The sequence below is a fragment of the Brassica oleracea genome, chromosome C3, assembly GCF_000695525.1.
Source record: "Brassica oleracea var. oleracea cultivar TO1000 chromosome C3, BOL, whole genome shotgun sequence".
Taxonomy (NCBI): domain Eukaryota; kingdom Viridiplantae; phylum Streptophyta; class Magnoliopsida; order Brassicales; family Brassicaceae; genus Brassica; species Brassica oleracea.
In genome coordinates this window covers 1,118,484-1,140,440 of record NC_027750.1, presented here as the reverse complement: position 1 = coordinate 1,140,440, position 21,957 = coordinate 1,118,484, and the positions used below count along the sequence as shown (strand labels likewise).

The 21,957-nt window shown below is 31.7% G+C and overlaps 2 protein-coding genes across 3 annotated transcripts; one reads left to right on the top strand and one right to left on the bottom strand.

Annotated features, from left to right (window-relative positions):
- Window positions 1–6,671: 6,671 nt before the first annotated feature.
- Window positions 6,672–7,599, bottom strand: LOC106331651 (abscisic acid receptor PYL5-like). Its single transcript, XM_013770045.1, has one exon. The coding sequence runs from the start codon at window positions 7,389–7,391 to the stop codon at window positions 6,780–6,782; it is 612 nt and encodes a 203-aa protein (XP_013625499.1). The 5' UTR covers window positions 7,392–7,599; the 3' UTR covers window positions 6,672–6,779.
- A 5,753-nt stretch (window positions 7,600–13,352) lies between these two features.
- On the top strand, window positions 13,353–19,565 carry LOC106332342 (cytochrome b-c1 complex subunit 8-like). Of its 2 annotated transcripts, XM_013770810.1 has the most exons (5): window positions 13,353–13,549; window positions 17,901–18,018; window positions 18,137–18,328; window positions 18,478–18,643; window positions 19,101–19,565. In XM_013770810.1, the coding sequence occupies exons 1-5, from the start codon at window positions 13,380–13,382 to the stop codon at window positions 19,490–19,492; spliced, it is 1,038 nt and encodes a 345-aa protein (XP_013626264.1). In that variant the 5' UTR covers window positions 13,353–13,379; the 3' UTR covers window positions 19,493–19,565. The 2 variants fall into 2 exon arrangements, with proteins under 2 accessions (XP_013626264.1, XP_013626265.1); XM_013770811.1 differs by lacking the exons at window positions 17,901–18,018; window positions 18,137–18,328; window positions 18,478–18,643; window positions 19,101–19,565 and adding an exon at window positions 13,823–13,921.
- Window positions 19,566–21,957: the final 2,392 nt, after the last annotated feature.

Genomic DNA, 21,957 nt, shown 5'->3' with positions numbered 1-21,957 from the left:
TTGAGTAAAAAATCATTGAATTAGATATATAACATATATTTTATTGTATAGCTTATTACTTATTTATTATGTTAATAACATAATAATTTTTTGTTTAAATTTTTTGATTGACTGATAATTGAATCATGTCTTTATCCAACATTTTTTATTAAACATTTTAAGTATTTTAGAAATATGTATGTATGTTTATTAGTTTGCATGACTAGATTTGTAGAAAAATCAAAATTGATTATGGAGCAGATTAAGAATCATCAAATATTAATTTTGAGGTAGATGATTTTTATATATTTATTAGATTTGATGGTTACAAATCGCTCATGTTATTACTTGTTTATTATGTTAAGAATATAATGATTTTTTTGCTTAAATGGTTTGATTGATTAATAATTGAATCATATCTTTATCCAACATTTTTGATTAAACATTTTAAGTATTTTAGAAATATATGCATGTTTATTAGTTTGCATGACTAGATTTGTAGAAAAAAATCAAAGTTGATTATGGAACGGATTACACAATCATCAAATATTGATTTTGAGGTAGATGATGTTTTTATATAGTTATTAGGTTGTTTAATGGTTACAAATTGCTAATGTCATTACTTGTTTATTATGTTAAGAATATAACGATTTTCTTGTTTAAATGGTTTGATTGATTGATAATTGAATCATATATTTATATTACAATTTTGATTAAACATTTTAAGTATTTTAGATATATATATGTATGTTTATTAGTTTGCATGACTAAATTTATAGAAAAATCAAAGTTGATTATGGAGCGGATTAAAGAATCATCAAATATTGATTTTGAAGTAGATGATGTTTTTATATAGTTATTAGGTTTGATAGTTACAAATTGCTAATGTTATTATGTTAAGAATATAATAATTGTTTTTCTTAAATGGTTTGATTGATTGATAATTGATTCATATCTTTATCCAATAACTTTGATTAAACATTTTAAATTTTTTAGAAATATTTGTATGCTTATTAGTTTGCATGACTAGATTTGTAGGAAAAAAATCAACGTTGATTATGGAACGGATTACAGAATCATCAAATATTGATTTTGAGGTAGATGATGTTTTTATATAGTTATTAGGTTTGATGGTTACAAATTGCTAATGTCATTACTTGTTTATTATGTTAAGAATATAATAAGTTTTTTTGTTTAAATGGCTTGATTGATTGATAATTGAATCATATCTTTATCTTACAATTTTGATTAAACTTTTTAAATATTTTAGATCTATGTATGTATGTTTATTAGTTTGCATGACTATATTTATAGAAAAAGTCAAAGTTGATTATTGATCGGATTAAAGAATCATCAAATATTAATTTGGAGGTAGATGATGTTTTTATATAGTTATTAGGTTTGATGGATACAAATTGTTAATGTTATTACTTGTTTATTATTTTAAGAATATAATGATTTTTTTTGTTTAAATGGTTTGATTGATTGATAATTGAATCATATCTTTATCCAACAATTTTGATTAAAATTTTTAAGTAATTTAGAAATATGTATGTATATTTATTGAGTATGGACTTTAGAACAAAACTCAATATTTTATCAATCGAATTTAGTTTAAGCCTTTTTATCGCAAAATTTGCGCTCAAGTATTTTATTAATCAATTATATATTGTTTGTTTGTCAACCTATTAATCCATTTGTATTACTCCGTAAAAAAAGTTTTCAGTTTTGTTTTCCCCCGTTTATTTCTCTCTAATACGTATTGCAATGTAAAGTAAACAAAGGATCTCTGGCGATTTAAATATTAGTTGCACTAGATTTGTAGAAAAATCAAAGTTGATTATGGAGCGGATTAAACAATCATCAAATATTGATTTTGAGGTAGATGATGTTTTTATATTGTTATTAGGTTTGATGGTTACAAATTGTTAATGTTATTACTTGTTTATTATGTTAAGAATATAATGAATTTTTTTTGTTTAAATGGTTATTGATAATTGAATCATATATTTATCCAACAATTTTGATTAAACATTTTAAATATTTTATAAATATGTATGTATGTTTATTAGTTTGCATGACTAGATTTGTATAAAAATCAAAGTTGATTATGGAGCGGATTACAAAATCATCGAATATTGATTTTGAGGTAGATGATATTTTTATATATTTATTAGGTTTGATGGATACAGTGCTTGATCATCGTATGAGAAACAATAATAGAACATGTGAAGAATTTCTAAAGATTACGGACCTCAATGTTTGTCTAAGTGATGTTTAATCAATTTTTTTTTTCAAAAATGTAAATATAAAAAATTATTCTAACAACGTTAAAAATTGACAAGTAAAATTGAAGATGTATGTAGCATAGAATATACAAATTAGTTAGCAAGACAAACCAAATTTGTTAAATTTTATTCCTTAACTTTCCATTAAATTTCACCAAATTTATAACATTCTATTGAATATTTCTTATTTTCCATTTTAACAATTTTCTGATTTTAACTAAATAATCTATAAGATTTTTAGTTGGTTTATGAATATTAGAGATATTTCAACCTACCATATAATGTATTCATAAAACGGCCAAACACAAATAAAGTCAATCAAATTTCTTCAAAAATACATGACATAATTTGTGTCATAATAGTATACTAACTTCATTGGTTGTATTTAACTAGTTAGTTAATAATTTTTTGACGCCAATTAATAGTTTATTAATCTTCAATTGAGTAAAATAAATTCATAGAAGTACTTGTATAGTATATATTGTATTGTATATAAAAATGTTTACTATGATTATTAGTTTATTTTGATAAGAAGATAATTATTATTTTTGTTTAATTGGTTTAATTGATTATTAACAGAATCATATCTATATCCCACTTTTTGATAAAACAAATCATTTTAATTTGTCGGTTTTAACTAGTTAGTTAATAGTGTCATAGGCGCAATTGCTGATAAATTCATCAAAAAAATTATAATCATTTATATTATCTCTTAGCACCATATATGGCAGGGATGCTTGGGTCAACGGTGGTGGTATGCACTGAATCGCATCAACAAGATGATTTTGTGACGTCAGACAAGCTAGAGTTAAAATTGCGTGATACAGATATACATAATCTGGATGAACAGTCTGGTGGATGTAGACGTCGGGTTATCCATCGTGTCTATTGATGGTTCTAGAAGATTTTCTACACATAACCTTGATTCAGGGATATAATACTCATACTCCCTTGATAATGTTAAAGTAACTCTCTACTACATTTTCTTGTTGATATCCACTTCTTCTATGATTCTACATTATGGTACCTGCCAAAATACAATCAGAAATTAGTAACAAAGAAAAAAAGTAAAGAAAACGCAATAATTTTATACAAATTTTTAAGAATCTAGTATGTGCTCAAAGCTTAAGAGCATGAGTCAATTTTTTGAAAAAAAATTGATACATGTAAAAATTAGTTTTATGACACTCATTCTTAGTCGTATATTATAAACTCCTTAGTGACATTTGCTACAAGTAAATGATTTGCAGCATTTTACATACTACTATATAAATTTGCCTGAAACTCAAACGGGTCAACGGCAAGAGACCAAGATGATGGTAGTTATGATCTTCTTTCCTATAATATTTTATATTATTTATCAATTATTTGTTACTGGGAGAGATGATCATCTTTTATTTATAGAGAGCATTTATTCATATGTGCTTGTCTACAGAAAGATATTGATTATGGATAAAAAAGAAATAATTTTTGATATGCGATGATTCGTATTTAGAGTTATTTATAGAAAAACAGTTTTGGCCGGTTTTGATTCATTTAAACATTTTAATATAAAGGCTTTTTTGATAGTGGTTAAAATCCATTAAATCCTTGAAAACTAATAATTCTTTTAATTTAATTAATAGTTTAGGAGAGTGTAAAAGGAAAACAAGGATTCAATTTGCTAATTTCTCCATAATTTCAAACCAATATGTTAAGACTCAATTTCAAAGATTGGAACAAAAGACAAAACTTGATCATGGACGTACGTTTCAAAAATTAGAATCAAACCCAAATTAAATACTGAATCAACTATCAAAAATCGGAATAAAAGACAAAACATGAACCTATTAATAGAAGAAATGTTTCTCTGAGCTCATCGATTTCAATTCACTCTACGTATTTTGAATTTTTTTAAAACATAATATTATTAATTTTTATTTCACAGCAAAAATGAATATATTGTATTAACATAAATAACATAACACTTAAATAAAATAAACAACTCCAGTCACTTTAAATATTATTATCTAAACATAATCTAGCGATGTTAGCCAATTCATTAAACATGTTAAGTATTTTTGCAATATGTATGTATGTTTGTTAGTTTGCATGGCTAGATTGTAGAAAAATAAAAGTTGGTTATGGAGCGGGTTAATGAATCATCAAAGATTGATGCTACGAGAGATTCTTCCATAATAGATAGAGAGGTAAATGATGTGTGTATGAGTTATTAAGTTTGATGGCCACAATGTTTGATCAATGTATGAGAAATATCAATAGAAAATGAGGAGAAAAATCTAAGGATTACGGACTTCAACGTTTGTCTAAGTAATGTTTGATTAATTGGTTTTTTAGAAAAAAATGTAATTATCAAAAAAATTATTTTAACAAAGTTTAGAACTTTAAAAATAAAAATAGAGATGCATGTTGGTAAATCTTTACAGTCAGATTTCAGATTTTGATTTTTTGTTTACGAGTTTCAAAATTTCACAAATGATTCAATGTAATGTGTGGTTAAGTTATATAGTTAATGTTAATTCTATGAAAGGTTTATTAATTTTTTCCTTAAAACAGTTATATGGATTGAAGGATGGATTATAAAAATATACTGAAAATTATTTAAAGTAAATATTTAACTAGGATGATCTCAAGTGTTTTTTTCACAAGTAAAAAACTTTTCTAAGAAAAGATAATATCATGTTTTGGAAAATTTATATACATTTTGTCAAGTGGATTTGTAGAAATTGTATTCACACATTGTGAATTGAACATTTGGACTTGAACTCATAAGGTTTTCATAAGGATTCACAATTTAGTTGCTTTTGGAGTGTACAAAAGGTTTAAATGAAAAAGTGGGAATCATTTTATTGATTTTCCATAATCTTTAGAACAATATGTTAAGACTCAGTTTTTAAATTGGAACAAAGGACATAATATGATCCCACGTACTTCTCAAAAACTAGAAGCGAACCAAAATTAAATACTGAACCTGCTACCAATTGAGTCGTATTTTCCCGGTTTCTTCAAAAGCCCTTTTTGTGCAGCTTTCAAAAGCCCATTAATAGAAGATATCTATTTCGGCTTGATTTCAAAATACTCTCGGCACTTAATATTATTACACGACAAAATTTTATCGTCCTTACCCGATTCGATTCATTAAACAATTTAACTATGTACCGATGTTTGTTAGTTTCCATGTCTAGATTTGTAAGAACAACAAGATCATTTAGGTTATAAGAAAAGGCACGACACCCTGATATCCATTGCATTTAAGAAAGTTGCTCTTATGTTATTGATGTATGACCATTTTGTGTGTGTTCTATAATTCAAATCGTTGTAGACTTCTAGAGAAGGAATAATTTGGGTGTTTGCAGCCGAAAGCTATGAGTTTTTTGACTGAAAGCGGAAAGCTATAAGTTGATTATGGAAGAAGCTACTACGTTTACTTAGTATTATGAAGTTGAATAATACGTATATCAATACGTTTGATAATTTGTTCTTTTAATCCTAGTGTTCGTAAAAATAAATTGAATATACAGGTTCTTTGTATCATTTCCCACTAGGGGAATAAGAACTATCAAGTTGCCACGCGTTTCCAGCTAAGTTTTATTTTTGCATGTCCTTTTAGAACCTTCTTACTTAAATAAAATTTTGAATCAAACGAATTAAAGTGACCCCAGATAACAAAAAGAAAATAGTAGACCAAAGAACTTAAATTTGAATAAAATATAAACCACTAGGTTGGTTGGTTGTAAATAACTAAGGAAACACAAACGGAATAGAATAAGATATCCCAACTTGATCAGACTAGTAGCCAATGAAACTCAAGTTGGCAATAGTTTAAGCACGTCAGTCTTTGCTTTAGTTCTAATAAATAATTATATGAACATGGTAATCAGGTTTAAATTATATTCCCTTCTATATGACCTTTTCAAATACGATTCTTCTAATCTTGAATATATATTAACTTTCGAGAATAATGCATACTGTTTTTTGGTCAAAAGTTGTTTTTTTGCCCGAATACCCAGGCTTTTTGTAGTTAAAACACAGACACACGGCAGATGTAACTTCTGTAATCAAATTGATTCCTAGTTCAGAATATCGGCTTTAAGATTATACTAATATATCAGCCCTGAGATTATACTTTTTTTGCGAGAAGTGATCAAGTATATCATGTTAACAATATTGATGCAATAAATTGAAATTCACTTACATACAACATAAACGGCGAAGACATTCATGAAAAAGAAACAATAAATTAAACACAAATCATTTAACATATCATCAACTCACAAATGTTATTATGTACCAACGGTGCAAACCCCTCGAAATATGTATGGTATATGTCGATATTGCTAACATAAATCTACCAAGTCTCAAACATATTTCAATTATTTCTAAACCATACTTACTATTAAAAAATAGGCACTCGAAATTTTTATCCTTGCCATGATCGATGAAAACATCCAGATAAGATATAAAAAAAGAGAGAAAAATAGATACATAATTGCAATAATATAAAAAACATGATTATTGCCGGTTGGTACTTCTAGCCAGAGACTGAAGATTGCACCGGACTATAGTATCCACGAAGCTAACAGTCTCCTCCTCCGTGTTTCCCGGCGGCACATCTACGATATAAGACTCCACCACGACGGTTCCTTCTTCATCCGACGCATGCAGTGTCGTCACCGATCGGTAGTTCTCGAGCCGGTGGTCCCCACCCACGACGCTAAAGCTTATCACGTGACGCTCCTCGTCCAAGATCTCTAACCTCTCGGTGCTCGAGACCGCTGGGAGTCCCGACACGACCATGACTTCCCGGAGATCTCCGGCGTGTAGCCCGTCGCCTTGCATGATACGGCACTGCCTGATGAAGTTCTTGTAAGCTCTAGGGTTATCGAAACGACGCAGGAGGGCCCATACGCACTCGGGCGGCGCGTGGGTCGTCTTCACCACCGAGGAGCAGCACTGATCCGGACCAACGTCGTACGAGTGGTGCATCGCCACGTGCTCAGGCACATGCATACCGCGCGTGAGGCACACACGTCTGATCAGACCATCGGTTTGGTCGTGTGGCTGCAGCGTGTGGAAGCCGTTGGGGGCGTCGGAGCCATGTTGGATCTGCACCGCTGAACTCATCTCTGATATCTTCTTCTTCGTCTTATTCTCTTGTTCCCCTTCTTCTCTGTCTAGCTCTCGTTATGTGAATGAAAAATTGTGGATTCGTATATTGGTTGATGAGAGAAGAAGAGAACTTTTTTGATCTTGGTCGCTGTCGGTTGTCAAGTTGGTTTTGTTTGAGAAATTTTAAAAGGATGATCAACTTAATTTAAATAATAAGATATTGAACATATTGTGTTTTCTTTATGTATAGACTCAGTTGTGTTTGTATATGTGACCATGTATGATAGATGCATTGTACCATTTTATGTCCCGTGATTTTTTACCTTTAGACGTCTCCTTCATAGTGACCAAAAAAAAAAAAAGACGTCTCCTTCATTTTCTATAAATACATTCCATTGTATATTCCTTATTTTCCATCCAGATTAAGAATCTACCGGGTTTAATTATATATGATCCGGTAAATATATATATATATATATATATATATATATATATATATTTTTTTTTTTTTTTTTTGGACAAAGGTTAATTTCAGTTGTCATTTTAATAAGAATATATCATTATTACCTATACAAAAAGATTTGCTTGTTATTAAAAATTATTCTAATTGTATTCATGTTTTAATTCATTATTACTAATATACGCAGAAGTGTGGAAAAATAAAATGTACAATATTTCTTTCAAAGAATGGTTAAGATCAATTTATGAGTTGCAATTAAAATATCGTCTCTGATATATTTTTATATAAAAAGTCGTGATGATTATAAGTTATTTGATGTAACACTGGTTTGACTATTTATTGCAAAATTCAGAACATATGGTATCTATATATCTATCAGCCGGAATAACGCATGTGAATCTCAATAATTGATTGGTTGTGTTAATCACAATTCGTGATAGCCATGGCCCATAGGAATGGCTAATTCAGAGCACCATACATGCATGAGCACACGTGCATGCACAGATGTTGATGTGTTTGTTACATATATGTAAGAATATATAGTATGTATGTATTGTATATATGCATATATGTGTATGGAAAGAGAAATTTGGAGGAAACGAGGAAGGTGAGACCTTATCAAAGAGTTACGCCTGACGATGCAAGTGGATGTTGCAACTTGCAAACTTCTTTGGACTTGGTTTAGGTGGAAGATTAATCCTTTCCTTTTTCTCTATTTGTTTTATTCTTGTTGCCATTTTAATATTATATTCTCATTTAGTACAAAGGTTGTTGAATCGTGCGACTTCGTATATTTATACTTTTAGATTATAATAATCTGAAATGACGACATTGGCGTCATGGTTTACCCTACATCAATTTCACATAATTGTATAGACATGCAGTTATGTTATCTTAACAAGGCTATTTTAATTTGTATTTAAATACTGATAATCGGAACCGATATTTGTAACTCGGTATTACATTTTTGACGCAGTGTTAGTTACTGCATGCAACTAACAAGACTTAAAACTTTACGTATACAAAGAAAAGTATTACTGAAATTCCAAATAGTTGAAGATCTTTCTTTATCCTTCGGAATGTTGAAAAGAAGAAGCTGCCTGAGAAACATCTCTTGAAGATAATAACTACAACAAACTTTACTGACCAATTTGGCTGTATTCACTTACCATTTTGCTCTTTTAAGAGGAGGAATGTTACTTTTCTAATAATAATTTCAAAATATCAACACCCCTTTTATCATGTAATGTAGCCACTGGAAGTGGCTAGAAAATATTTTGAGTGGAGGCAAAAAATAATTAATTAATTAATATATTTTTAATAAAATATATATATGTATATATTTTTTATATTTGATAATGTTATATAATTTTATATATTTCAAAAGAAGAAAAGAAACTAATAAAATGATACAAAAAATATATATTAAAGGAAGAGAAATGATGTATCAAGCTACTAAAACTATTTGGTAAAACAATTACTAAATACAAAATTGATTTTGAATTGAAAAGAACCAAAGAACCAATGAATTAAAAAAAACTATAAGAATGCAACGTAAGAAAAAAAAATAATAATATGATAGCTGGCCCAAGGAATCAAAAAAATAAATTAAAAACAGTAAAATTGATGAACAAAAAAAACTAAAAAAAAGCAAGGTAAGGAAAAAGAGAATATAATAAGTAACCAAAAAGGAAAATTAGAAAAAATAATAAAATCAGGTAAAACATTTTGATGGGAATTTGGTCGGTGGTTTAGTGGGTGCATAACGAGGGATGGACCAATTTTACCGCTGAAGTTTCACTACTGTTTGTGCAAATAAAAATATTTGAATTTTTTTCTGGTGGCAACTGCCCCCACCTTGTTCAACGTAGGTCCGCCCCAGGCCACTTATCCTTATCCATATTACAAGCATACACACAACATGTGAATAAACACAAATATGTGCGTGTATATGTAGATATATAAATCCTTGTGGTGAGTGAATCTACATTTGAAAATAAGAGAAACTTGTTTAAAATTAATGAATTCTCGAATTTAAAATACAAAAGATCGTTCTATACATTTTCTTTCCCAAAAAAAATATCCTTCTAACAGTAACTAGATAAGGGACTTAAACCAGTACGCTATATATAGTATGTGTGTGTCAGTTCGTAAATTGGATTTACCCTTGCATAACTTACCCTATAGATTCGAATAACAACAAACCACCTAATAAATCATTTAACCTATTAGAGCAGGATTAATGGAGGTGTTTAGAGGGGGTGTTTAGCAAAAAATTAATATAATAGTGGATGAGATCCACACAAAAACTAAGCACCTGTGCTTATTGTGTTTAATTAAGCACCGGTGCTAGCACTGTTTTGCGGGCCCTATACGTGGCGGCCCGCGATTGGTTCGTTTTTAATTTTTTTTTTTTTTTTAAATCAGAAAAAGAAAAAAAAATTAAACACCCCATTTGGGGTGCTAGGGTTAATGGTGCTCTTATAGGTGTTTTGAGTTCATGCATATTTATAATAAAATTTAAGAGATAGGCCAAATAAACGCAGAAAATTGAACTTAACCAAATGCATAGAGTACACTGATGTACTATTGTTTTGCATGAACGAGCAATCACGATCCATTTTAGTGTCGCGAATAGTGGCACACCAAATTTAGTGTAAAATTATAGTGTTGCATTAAAATAGTATAATTTTTAGTGTTGGATTGAAGAATGTTTTTGTGTCAAAATCACACTAAAATAGTGTTTTAGTGTTGGGTTGGAGATTACTTCGGTTTAGCAAGTTATACACACTCTGTTTACATTGATATTTAATTACAAAATTCAAATAAAATTTCATGTTAAGCAATCAAATGAAAGACATTGACATGAGTAGATTTCTAATTTAAATAATAATATATTTAACTTAAGAAACTAGAGTTTGACATGTGTGTCCGTGCGAATTTTTTAATTTTACATATTTTTTGTAACATTCATTTTTATGTTATATAACTTTAGTTCATAGTAAACATCTAATTTATATATATATATATATATATATTAAATTTATATTATGTAATTCTATGAGCTTATTTTTCATGTTTTTGGTTTATATTACTAAAATTCAATAATTTAATATTTTTTAAAATTCACCATTTAATGATGTAAAAAAAAATTCACCATTTAAAATAATTGAATATAAAATTCCTCAAAATACTAAAAAAAATATTTTCAATTTTTATGGTTTACATACATTCAATTTTAAAATTCATTTAATAATATTATAAATTTGCTAACTATATGATTTATCCTTGGTAGTATCAAGATTCAATAAATTTGATTTTTTTTAAACAAAAATTGATAAAGTTGTTTTTTTTTTAATTGTTGCTAATAATGCCCAATGCAATTGAAAGACATAAGCCCAGGCCCAGAGTCTGGAAGCCAATTTTTTAAAAAAATAATAAACTCATTATCCACAAGAAAAGTTGGTTCGGACTTAAATAAAAGAGTTGAGAACAAATGTGTTGTCGTTAACATCATCGAGACACACAGACACTCTAGTCTCTAGTAGTTTACTTTCTCCTCTGGTTCCAAGATTCTTTTTTTTTTTTTTAATCATTAATCAAGTAAGTTCCTTTTCTTCTGATTTCGTGATTTTGAGCTTAGCTTTCTGGATACTTAAACAACAACAACAACACAAAGCTCATAGCTTTTGACTTGACTTGATACAGGTCTTAAGTGATGGATAGTAGGGGCTCCTCCAAAGACTTAATCAGCAGTCTACCAGACGAACTTATTTGCCACATCTTGTCTTTCCTCTCCACAACACAAGCTGCTTCCACTTCAGTTCTGTCCAAACGGTGGCGCCATCTTCTTGCTTTTGTAACAAGTCTTGATTTTGATAGCTCCATCTACGACCATCCTGAAGGTGAAATGCGTAGACTTGCTTAAAAGCTTCATTGTGTTTGTAGATAAAGTACTGGCCTTGCAAGGGAATGCTGCTCAGTTAAACTTGAACAGATTCTCTCTAAGGTGTGATCTTGGCTATTTAGAGTATCTTATCAATGGTTGGATACTCAAGGTGTTGGAGTGTGGTGTAGTTGATCTTGATCTATACACCTCTTGTGAATTCAACATACACAGGTTTTGGTGAGCAAGAGTTTGGTTAGGCTGAGACTAGTAGGGAGTAGACACGAGGAGTTCACCATCGATGTCGGTGGTGGTGAAGTTTCTCTCCCAAAGCTTATGACTTTGCATATGATGAGTAATGTTTTGTTTGCTGGTGATAGTGGCGACGGCGCTGCATCAGCATTTGCCAAGCTAGTTTCTGCTTGTCATGCTCTTGAGGACTTGGGGGGAAATCTATTGTTGTTACATCGATGACTTGAAAAAGCAGACGGATCTGATCACCTACTTGGTGGAAACAATGCCGAATCTTGAACAAGTGGTTTTGTACTATAATTCTCCCATTGATGATCATCTGAGAGTAGTATCAGCCGCATTTCACAGGCTTGTAAAAGTAGCCTCGCCCAAATGCAATATCCAACAACTCTCGCCGTTGCCCCACTCACTAAATGTAAATTTTTAAATCATTGGTGCATAATATTTTTGGCCTTTATTTCTAGTTATTGATTAGTAGATGTATGTTGTAATCACTTTGTATGATTGATCATTCCAGATCTTAAATGTTATGCATATTCCTTTCTGAATTATTTTGCAATTTTTAACACGTTTTAGTCGTGTCTCCGTGGCAAAAGACAATGGTTAACTTTTTGTTGTTGTAAATTATACGGTTTTCAATTTACGTTGAAGGGAGAATAAGAGCAGCTGTCAGGGTACGCAAAAAGTGCTGCATTTGGTTTCCTATCAAAAAGTTACTAACATTAAATGTTGGGAAATATCCTAAGATATCAATAAAAAAATTTATGTCACAAATATAAATTCTAATGATCAAAATGACCAAAATGTTTCATTAAAGAAATAAATATACAATTATATCCCTAGAGTTAACTAATCCAAATTTTATGGTTTAGAGTTAATGGTTGGGGATTTGGGATTAAAATTTAAAATTTTATAAAATAACAAAATAAATATTAAAAATTTGAAAATAAAAATTTTAAAAATAGTTTCAAAAAATATTTTCGAATTACAAAAATAAAATTTAAATAAAAATTTGATTTTTTAAAAAAAAAAAATTATGAAAAATTTCGAATTTGAAAACATATTTATTGTAGGTATCTTAGATTGAGTCTCTTAGCGTAATATAACTAAAAAAATTAAAAAACGTCTCTTATATCTCTTATCTAAGAGATCTCTCTTAATTTTTTTAGTTAAAACCTAAAAGACCGTATCATATTATATTACGATAAGACACCCAACTTAAGATCCACTAGAACATGTTCTAACGATACATTACACGGCAGAGAATCAGAAAAGCCCATTAGGACAAGGCCCAATTTTAAAACCCTGCGTAAATCGAAAACCACATTACGACGACGTTTAGGTGGAGACGCTGCATATATCCGTCTTTGTTGTTGTTTCGTCGCAGAAGAAGAAGAAGACAAAGATGGGGAAGCAGCCGGTGAAACTGAAGGCGGTGGTTTACGCATTGTCACCGTTTCAGCAGAAGATCATGACTGGTCTATGGAAAGATCTGCCTGAGAAGATCCACCACAAGGTCTCTGAAAATTGGATCAGCACTATTCTCCTCCTCGCTCCCGTCATCGGAACCTACTCGTACGCCTCCCCCTCCCCCTCTCTCTATATATATCAAATGATTGCGATGTTCTTCGACTCTCATTGTTAGGCGAGATCTGTAGATTCTGTTAGGTTTGTGGTTTTGATTGGATATGACACACACAAATGGTTTTAGGGTTATTGAGATTTCTTCAGATAATGACTATTGAGGAGTTAGGTTTGCTTGTGTATTGTGAATAATTGTAATGTTACATTCTTGGTGTTATACTATCAATCATTATTCATTGTGGTTTGGGTTGTAAATGAACTTAGCTATGCTCAACACTACCAAGAACAAGAGAAGCTAGAGCACAGATTCTAAGCATGGAGATTTTATCTGATTATACAAGAATCCAATTCTTCATTTTCCATTAAGAGAGTTTTTTTTTTTTTAAAACTCGGTTTTGCATTTTAGAACAAAACATTCTTTTGTTACACTCTTCAGATTTATCATATGATCGTTTACTAGAAGGTTTCAAAACAACGTAAAACCATGCACGTTCAATAAGTAAAAGAAACAGCATGACAAAAACTCAGGGACTTGTTACAGTTAGGATCATGATTCATTTTTTTCAATAGTTCATTATCCGAAAAAGATCCATACTTACAGAGATTCAAACATTTGGCTTTAATTCATCTTGTCATTTCATTCAAACCCCATAAATCATAAATCCTAAAACGAGAGTGTAGATTCCAAATCTGGAATAAGGAGAAGAAAAGTCAGGTAGTGTAAGTATCTCTGTCCTTTTTATACTTTATTACAAACATTTAAATTAATTTTGATTCTGTGCACAAAGATATGTAAACGACTGGCGAAAAACTATGGACGATGATTACAGACACACTAGTATTACAACAATGAGTTCTGTCACAGTTTAATAACTTGGATTGCGTGGTAATAACATTGACAACCGATGATTCTTTTACAGCTGAAATGACACCAAAGCTTCTCATTTCAATGTAGCAATAGGATTAAACAAGGGGGAGGGGAGAGATACTAACAAATTTAAAGTCACTAGTCAAATGTCCGGATAACAAAATATTGAAAAATGTCATCAGTCTTTCTTATCATTGGAATCTGAATCACTTGCATTATAACCTGAATGAGAAGAAGAAAACAGAGTAGTAAGCAGCAGTGATCAAATCCAGACACTAAGTGTTAAAGCTCTAATAATTCATTAGAGAACCTTGTGTTCGTCTTTGGGGATTCCATAACAGCTGCTATACATCTGTCCGACTAAGACCTGCATGCCCACGTCTCCTGACTTAAAAACTGAAATTATGAATGAAGTAGAGATTCCACACATTCCATCCATTCACGAGAGTTTAGAATTATGAATAAAAGGAATGACTTTTACCAAGGATTTTTTTTTTTTGTTTCATTCCAAAAATGGAATAAGTGGAATTGTGTTTGGAAAGCTTTCATGATAACTGGTAACTCATTTATGGAATCTCATAAAGTAGAGATTCCACACATTCCATCCCATTCCAAATGATTTTATTCCAAAAAATGTTATTCCAGTTGCAGCAATGAAACTGTCAATGCGATCGATCACCATAATTTTATGTTTTATGTGTTTTACTAAATTCGAAAATCTATGCTAATGTCTAGTTTTTTAGTTTGTGAGTACTCAATATGGCTTAGGGTTCATTTGGACTATCAATCTTATCTTAAGTTTTTAATGTATTTTCATTTTTTTCGTTCTTCTGGTGATAATATTCATTTAGATTAGATAACTATAAAGTGTTCCAAAAAAAACTAGATAACTGAAATTCAAAAAAAAAAAAAAACAAAAATACAAAACGCAACTTTGTTTTTAGTTTTTGTAATGGTTTTTGATTTTTGTTTTTGCAAATCTATTTTGATTAGCCAATCTAGATATTGAATTTGTTTCCTAACAAGTCACTCATCTTTAGCTACTTTGAGTTAAACACCAAATATTATAAAGCCATTTTATAGTTCAAATTATTAATCACCCAAAAGATTTCTACTTGGTCAACTTAATTATTTTTATTTTTAATTGTCATCATTTTAGCTTCCAGAATATTTCGGCCTATTTTAAAGAAGACTCATCCATGTAGATACTTTAATTTTTGTGTGTTTAAACATGAAATTTTGGTAAAAGTATTTCTTTTAAAGTTACAGAAATATATGTAAACGATTTCTGTTTCCAAGTGTTGTTTACAAAGTTCATTTATATGCTCCTGCGCACAACGTGGTCTTTATATGCTCACGCGCAAAACGTGGTCTAGATATTACGAGTTGGAACTGTTGACCTTTTAATTTTTATTTCACGTTAATAATGAATCATTTTACGTATGAATATATACAAAATTAAGAACTGAAATATGCGTGATCAGAGTGTAATATATCATGTCACCACATGGATATACAATATCGCGCTTATCACGGGACGGCCAGACTATAAAACTGACAGATTAAAGACTACTATATATTTTATTAAATTTATTAATATCTTATTTTCTCATCATTTTCAAAGCCAACTATGGCTGGCTATGGGAAGCTTCTGCTTAATTTGAAAAGCTATTTACGTACTATTTACGTGATAATGGGTGAGATAAATTAATTAGAAAAACTTTAAACCCAGTTTACACTTTACAGAATGGCTATTTGCGTACGATTAACGTGATGTTGTCTGAGATAAATTCATTAGAAAGTCATTGTTAGAACGCAGTTACGTACTATTTGATGGAAATTTACGTACTACTCACGTGATGTTGGCTTATAAATTCGTTAGTAAATAAAATTATGATTTCATCTTCTATATCACTATTTACTTTTCCTCCTGGGAAAAGATGTTAGATCAGATCTAGACTAATTAGCCAGATAGGCAGACACCCAACGGAAAGATGAGCGATGTTCAATTATTTGAGTTCAGTCTAATTTTCGACTTAACAAGAGCAACGGAATCACGTTTTGTAGGATTTGAACCTACGACAAAATTAGTGAATTAGTTGTTTTATTATAGTTTTCATCCATAATCATTTTTGTACAAAATGTTATAACGTCTCACCCCGTCCACAACTAATGGACAACCCACGTCTGCTCATTCGGTCCGTGGGTCCCATCTCGTCTGACGATGGTGCGTTAAATTTTCTAAGGTCCGAAAGTCTTGTTTACTGACCCTGCAATCACCACCCGACCTTTTCCCGTGGTTGGGTCTCACTCACACGGTATCATAAATCACTTCCCGATAGGTCACCCATCCTTTTCACTACTCCATCCCAAGCATGTTTAACTCTGGAGTTCTAAACGGATGTGTGACGGAAAAAATAAGTCAACTTTGGTGACATAGGTAGCCAAATCAATTCTCTTAAGCTTTTCCATATATCACAACTCGGGATGTTACAATTCACCCCCTCTCAAAAAACGCAACGTCCTCGTTGCGCCCCACGACAGGTCTCAAGACGCCTCTCGGATCAGAACCGAGATGACTAACCAGCTCTGATACCACTTATAACGCCCCATCCCGCCCACAGCTAATGGGCCACCCACGCCCGCTCACTCGGCCCGTGGGCTTCATCCCGTCTGATGGTGGTGCGTTAAATTTTTCAAAGTCCAAAAATCTTGTTTACTGACCCTGCAATCACCACCAATCTTTCCCCGTGCTTTGGCCTCACTCATACGCTATCGCAAATCACTTTCCGATAGGTCACACATCCTTTTCATTACTCCAGCCCAAACACGCTTAACTCTGGAATTCTAAACGGATGTGTGACGGAAAAGGTAAACCAAATTTGGTGACATAGGTAGCCAAATCAATTCTCTTAAGCCTTTCCATATATCACTACTCGGGATGTTACAAACGTCTCGCTTAAATTTATAGTTATCTAATCCAATAAAATAAAAACTGATTTTATTACTAAAAATATAAAGATTCTCAAATCGTTTTTAAGCAATTTCCTTAGCAAAAGTTAAAGATTATAATGATTTGGGTAACAAAAAAAAACCAGAGATTAAAACATTTGACCAATAAATTTTAAAATTTTTGGCTGGTAAAAATATATAGTTGAATAGTTATTGGCAACTTGTGATAAAAAAAGAATATTTTTTTTAAAGCAAAAAAAAAAAGAATAGTTATTGGCAACTTTTTTTCGTTTTCCAACACTCTTTCATTTTAGAACACCCTACGTCTCTATATAAACATCGGCTTCGTTATGCATTGTTCCTCAAGCACCAAATCAACTATAAGTCGTCTATCCGAGTCCTTATTCACTGAAACATGGATTCAAATAAGCTTATTGCCTTTTTGGTTATCGTCGTTACACTATTACTGCATGGTAATAACAATACCGTCGTCGAAGCACAACTCAGACCCGATTTCTACAGAAATACTTGCCCTCTTCTTCACGCCGCCGTCCGAGGAGCCGTTACTTCTGCCGTTGCATTCGATCCTAGAATGGGTGCATCTCTCCTTCGTCTGTTCTACCTCGACTGCTTCGTCAACGTAAGTTTGTTTTTTACCTTTTCTCTTTAATTATGTTCCTTGCTTCCCAAGAAATATTGCATGATTTTTTTTTTTGGTTCTTTCCTGCTAATCATAGTCTTAACTCACATATATATAGGGATGCGACGCTTCGATTCTACTAGATGACACATCAAGCTTCACGGGAGAACAAAACGCTGCCTCAAACCACAATTCTGCTCGAGGGTTTAATGTCATCGACAACATCAAATCAGCGGTTGAGAGAGTATGCCCTGGGGTCGTGTCTTGTGCTGATATCTTAGCCATCGCAGCTAGAGACTCGGTCGTAACCGTAAGCTCCCTTTATCATCTCCTAGTCCGGTTTCACAAATTTCAAAACCGAACCGACCTAAAAATATTCGTCTAAAAATATATATTTACGTCTTAATTGATGTTTTATGTTTTTTTAAAAAAAAAAAAAAAAAAAAATTTATGTTGAAGCTTGGAGGGCCTAGTTGGCTGTTGAATTTAGGAAGAAGAGATGCAAGAACGGCGAGTCAAGCGGCGGCGAATAGTAGCATTCCAGCGCCGACTTCGAGTCTGAGCCAGCTTATTACTAGTTTCGCCAACCTTGGATTCACCGCTAGAGATATGGTTGCTCTCTCCGGTCCGTTTCATTTCTCTCCTTTTAAACCCATCTTTTATTATATATATGCAACTATTATTTGTTCACTTTATTGATTACTAATAAGAGGTTGATTCTTGATTATAATTTTAAAAATATTGATTACTAATAATAGGAGAATTCCTTCCTAATCTATATTTTTAATTTAATATTGCTTCAAGTCTAGAAAAGGAGAAATAAGCAAGAGTAGTACTTCGACCAAAAAAAAAACAAAAAAAAAATTAAATAATTTGATTCTTTGTCGACTCTTTTTGTTTCTTCTTTGTGTGCTTTTTTGTCAACACATTTTTCTTAACGCACCACCGACATTTATCTTTATTTGCCAAAATCATGTAATTAGATGAATTATTAATAGGCAATACGGAGAAAACAATTTAGTGATATTTAATTAACAAATAATTAAGTCCAATTATTTAACAATCTTTTTTTGTTTCTTCAGGCGCGCACACGATCGGGCAAGCCCAGTGCAGAAACTTCCGAACGAGGATCTACCAAGAAACAAACATTGCCCCCCCTTTCGCCGCCACACTCCAGCAAAACTGCCCGATAGCCTCCGGCTCCGGCGACGGAAATCTAGCTCCACTGGACTCAATTACACCGTTTGTTTTCGACAACAGTTACTTCAGGAACCTCATGAGCCAGAGAGGTCTCCTCCATTCTGACCAAGTGCTTTTCAACGGTGGCTCCACCGACTCCATCGTCCGTGAGTACAGCCAAAATGCGAGGGTTTTTCGCAACGATTTCGCGGCGGCGATGGTCAAGATGAGTCATATTAGCCCCTTGACTGGCACTGCTGGTGAGATCCGGAGTAACTGCGGGAGGACAAACTGATTCAAACCTTCGTATTCCAGATATTTCGAAGATCTCTATTAATGTTTTTGCTTTTTTTTAAAAAAAATTTCTATTCCTGTCGGACTTTGTACGTTTGCTTTAATAAAAGTCTTAATAAAACGAGCTATGAGTTCGTATTTATGAAGTTTTATATTCATTCACATATGCTAGAGCAATTCTTTATATGGATTATATAATCGATCTAGACAAATGAAACAACGCTGTATTTATAATTAACTAGGGATCGTTACCCGCGCAGGCGCAAAGTTTTTGCATTTTAATTTATTTTTGTCTCTTGCTTACTAATTTAGCATTCAGTTTTTCAATACATTTTATATTCACTATCTCCTCTTGTCTTGTTTACATTTTTTTTTACGTTTTGTCGTTTGATTTGCCTTAGTTTTGGCTTGTGTAATAACTTAATCCTGCTCATTCTCCTTTCATTCTTTATTGATTGATATTTTTATCTCGCTTAACTCTGTGTTGCCACTAATTTGCTCGAATCATTTTTCATCATCTGATTCGTATTCTTTTCATATTCATTAATTATTGTCTCCAATCTTTTTAAATCCTAAAAATCCTACATGTTCTTTTGTTTATTAAATCACATATTAAATATTGTTGAAACTGTTTATTTATTCTAATAAATCCTTACGATTATAACTAAGATGATATGGATAAAAGACTGATTATAATTTAGTTGAAATTAAAGTCTAAAGTAGAAGTTATTAAACTTGCAATCCTTCTTTTTGTCTTCCAAGATAGTTTTAGTCAGAAAACCCATAAGCTATTTCAATCCCAAACAACCAAAAAACATGCGCATTTGTTATTGACGCTGCGGCGGGGTTCCTTTACTATAAACATAATTGCTTGTCACAACTGTTAATAAACCCAAATGTGTTTACAAAAGCTACCCATATAAGAGTTTCATACTCATTTCTCTTTCTCTAGTTATCTCCTCTGTTAGTAGCTATCATAATACAATCATCAAACAAAGGACATATCTCTTGGTTCCATATAGAATATGCAAAATTTTCTGCAGACTCCATGATCACTGAGTATTATAAATATCAAAATCTGTCTATGGTCTATTTATATGTTGAGGAAATGCCTCGAAATGTAGCATCCAAATCATAATTTCCAGGTCAACACATTGCATGTTAACCTCCACAGTGGGATCATCGGATCTACAGATACCGCTACATGTCGAGTCGAACGCAACTACACATATGTTCCCTGCTTGTGCCTTAATTCACAATCTGCAATTCTCCCAAGAACCAGAATCAATGTTAAATGAGGTAAAAGTTTTAGAGTCACAACAGACTTTGTATAGTCAAGCCAAATAAACCAACCACCCAATGTAACATCCCCACTTGCCTATTTGTGCAGAAAATGACTTGATCATTATATAGTAGCACCGAGAAGTTAGATGGAGAATGAGGTATGAATGCAAAGTAGACAAAACAGTTAAAATCTTACTAATTATGAGAAATATAAGAAATCAATTCTCTTGAAATGACCTATAACTGTCCAATAGCGTGACAGAAGTACTTGTTCCTGTTCTCACCAAACTTCCAATTCCAAATGTATATATATATCTATTAGAGTTATTGCCAGCGCTCTGTTGCGATATTTGCTAGCTAAAATAATCCATCCAACATAATAGGAAAAAGAAACCAACGAAATTGTAAATCTAACCATCAGCTGAGATGCTTTTGTTATCCTGACACATTGCAAACGTAGTGATTTCACTGTCAAAAGCAACACACTAAGCAGACATATACATCCGAGACATTTATTTACAAACGGTTCCTAGCACAGAAAAAGCATATTATTATGTTACGAATGATAAGTTTGATGCATAAATACAATTTAGAATTTTTTTCAACTGAACATGTGTGCCTACTGAATTACCTTACAACACCCACTGCATTGTGATTTTGACATGTTAAAGCTGAGAATCAACATTGGAGCTTGTGTTAGCATTTGGAACATGAAATATAGCACCATCAATTTCGAGTGTTAATTCCATTGACAATAGCTGTGCAAAAGAACTCTGCTAGTAAGGTAATCGTGATTAGTAATTCTTTACATCTTAGTATCGTACAACTTCAAAATGATAGACACTTACAATCGACGGCTCCCAAAGATGGACCGCAAACCATCTAATGAAATGCTTACCTCGTCGTATAAGTAATCTATGTCACTTCCTCCCACGGGTAACGTTGCTGGTGCAGATCAATTCCCTCCATCTCTTCCTCATCATTAGGATGCTCTGCAATATACTCTCTCTAAGGTTCAAATTTATGTCGCTAGAATTATCAGAGAAAGAAATATAAAGTACCCTCCAAATCTTCAGGAGCATCGCCATTTTATTTATTCAATGATCTTCATTCAACCTAACAACCATCAAAATGTGAGGCACATAATCTTCAAAATCCAAGTTTAATGAATGGAAAAAAAAA

Coding starts and splice junctions, on each gene's coding strand:
- LOC106331651 (XM_013770045.1), bottom strand. CDS start 7,391: ATGAGTTCAGCGGTGCAGATCCAACATGGCTCCGACGCCCCCAACGGC.
- LOC106332342 (XM_013770810.1), top strand. CDS start 13,380: ATGGGGAAGCAGCCGGTGAAACTGAAGGCGGTGGTTTACGCATTGTCA. Junction 13,550..17,900: donor CCCGTCATCGGAACCTACTC/GTACGCCTCCCC, acceptor CGATTTCTACAG/AAATACTTGCCCTCTTCTTC. Junction 18,019..18,136: donor ACCTCGACTGCTTCGTCAAC/GTAAGTTTGTTT, acceptor ACATATATATAG/GGATGCGACGCTTCGATTCT.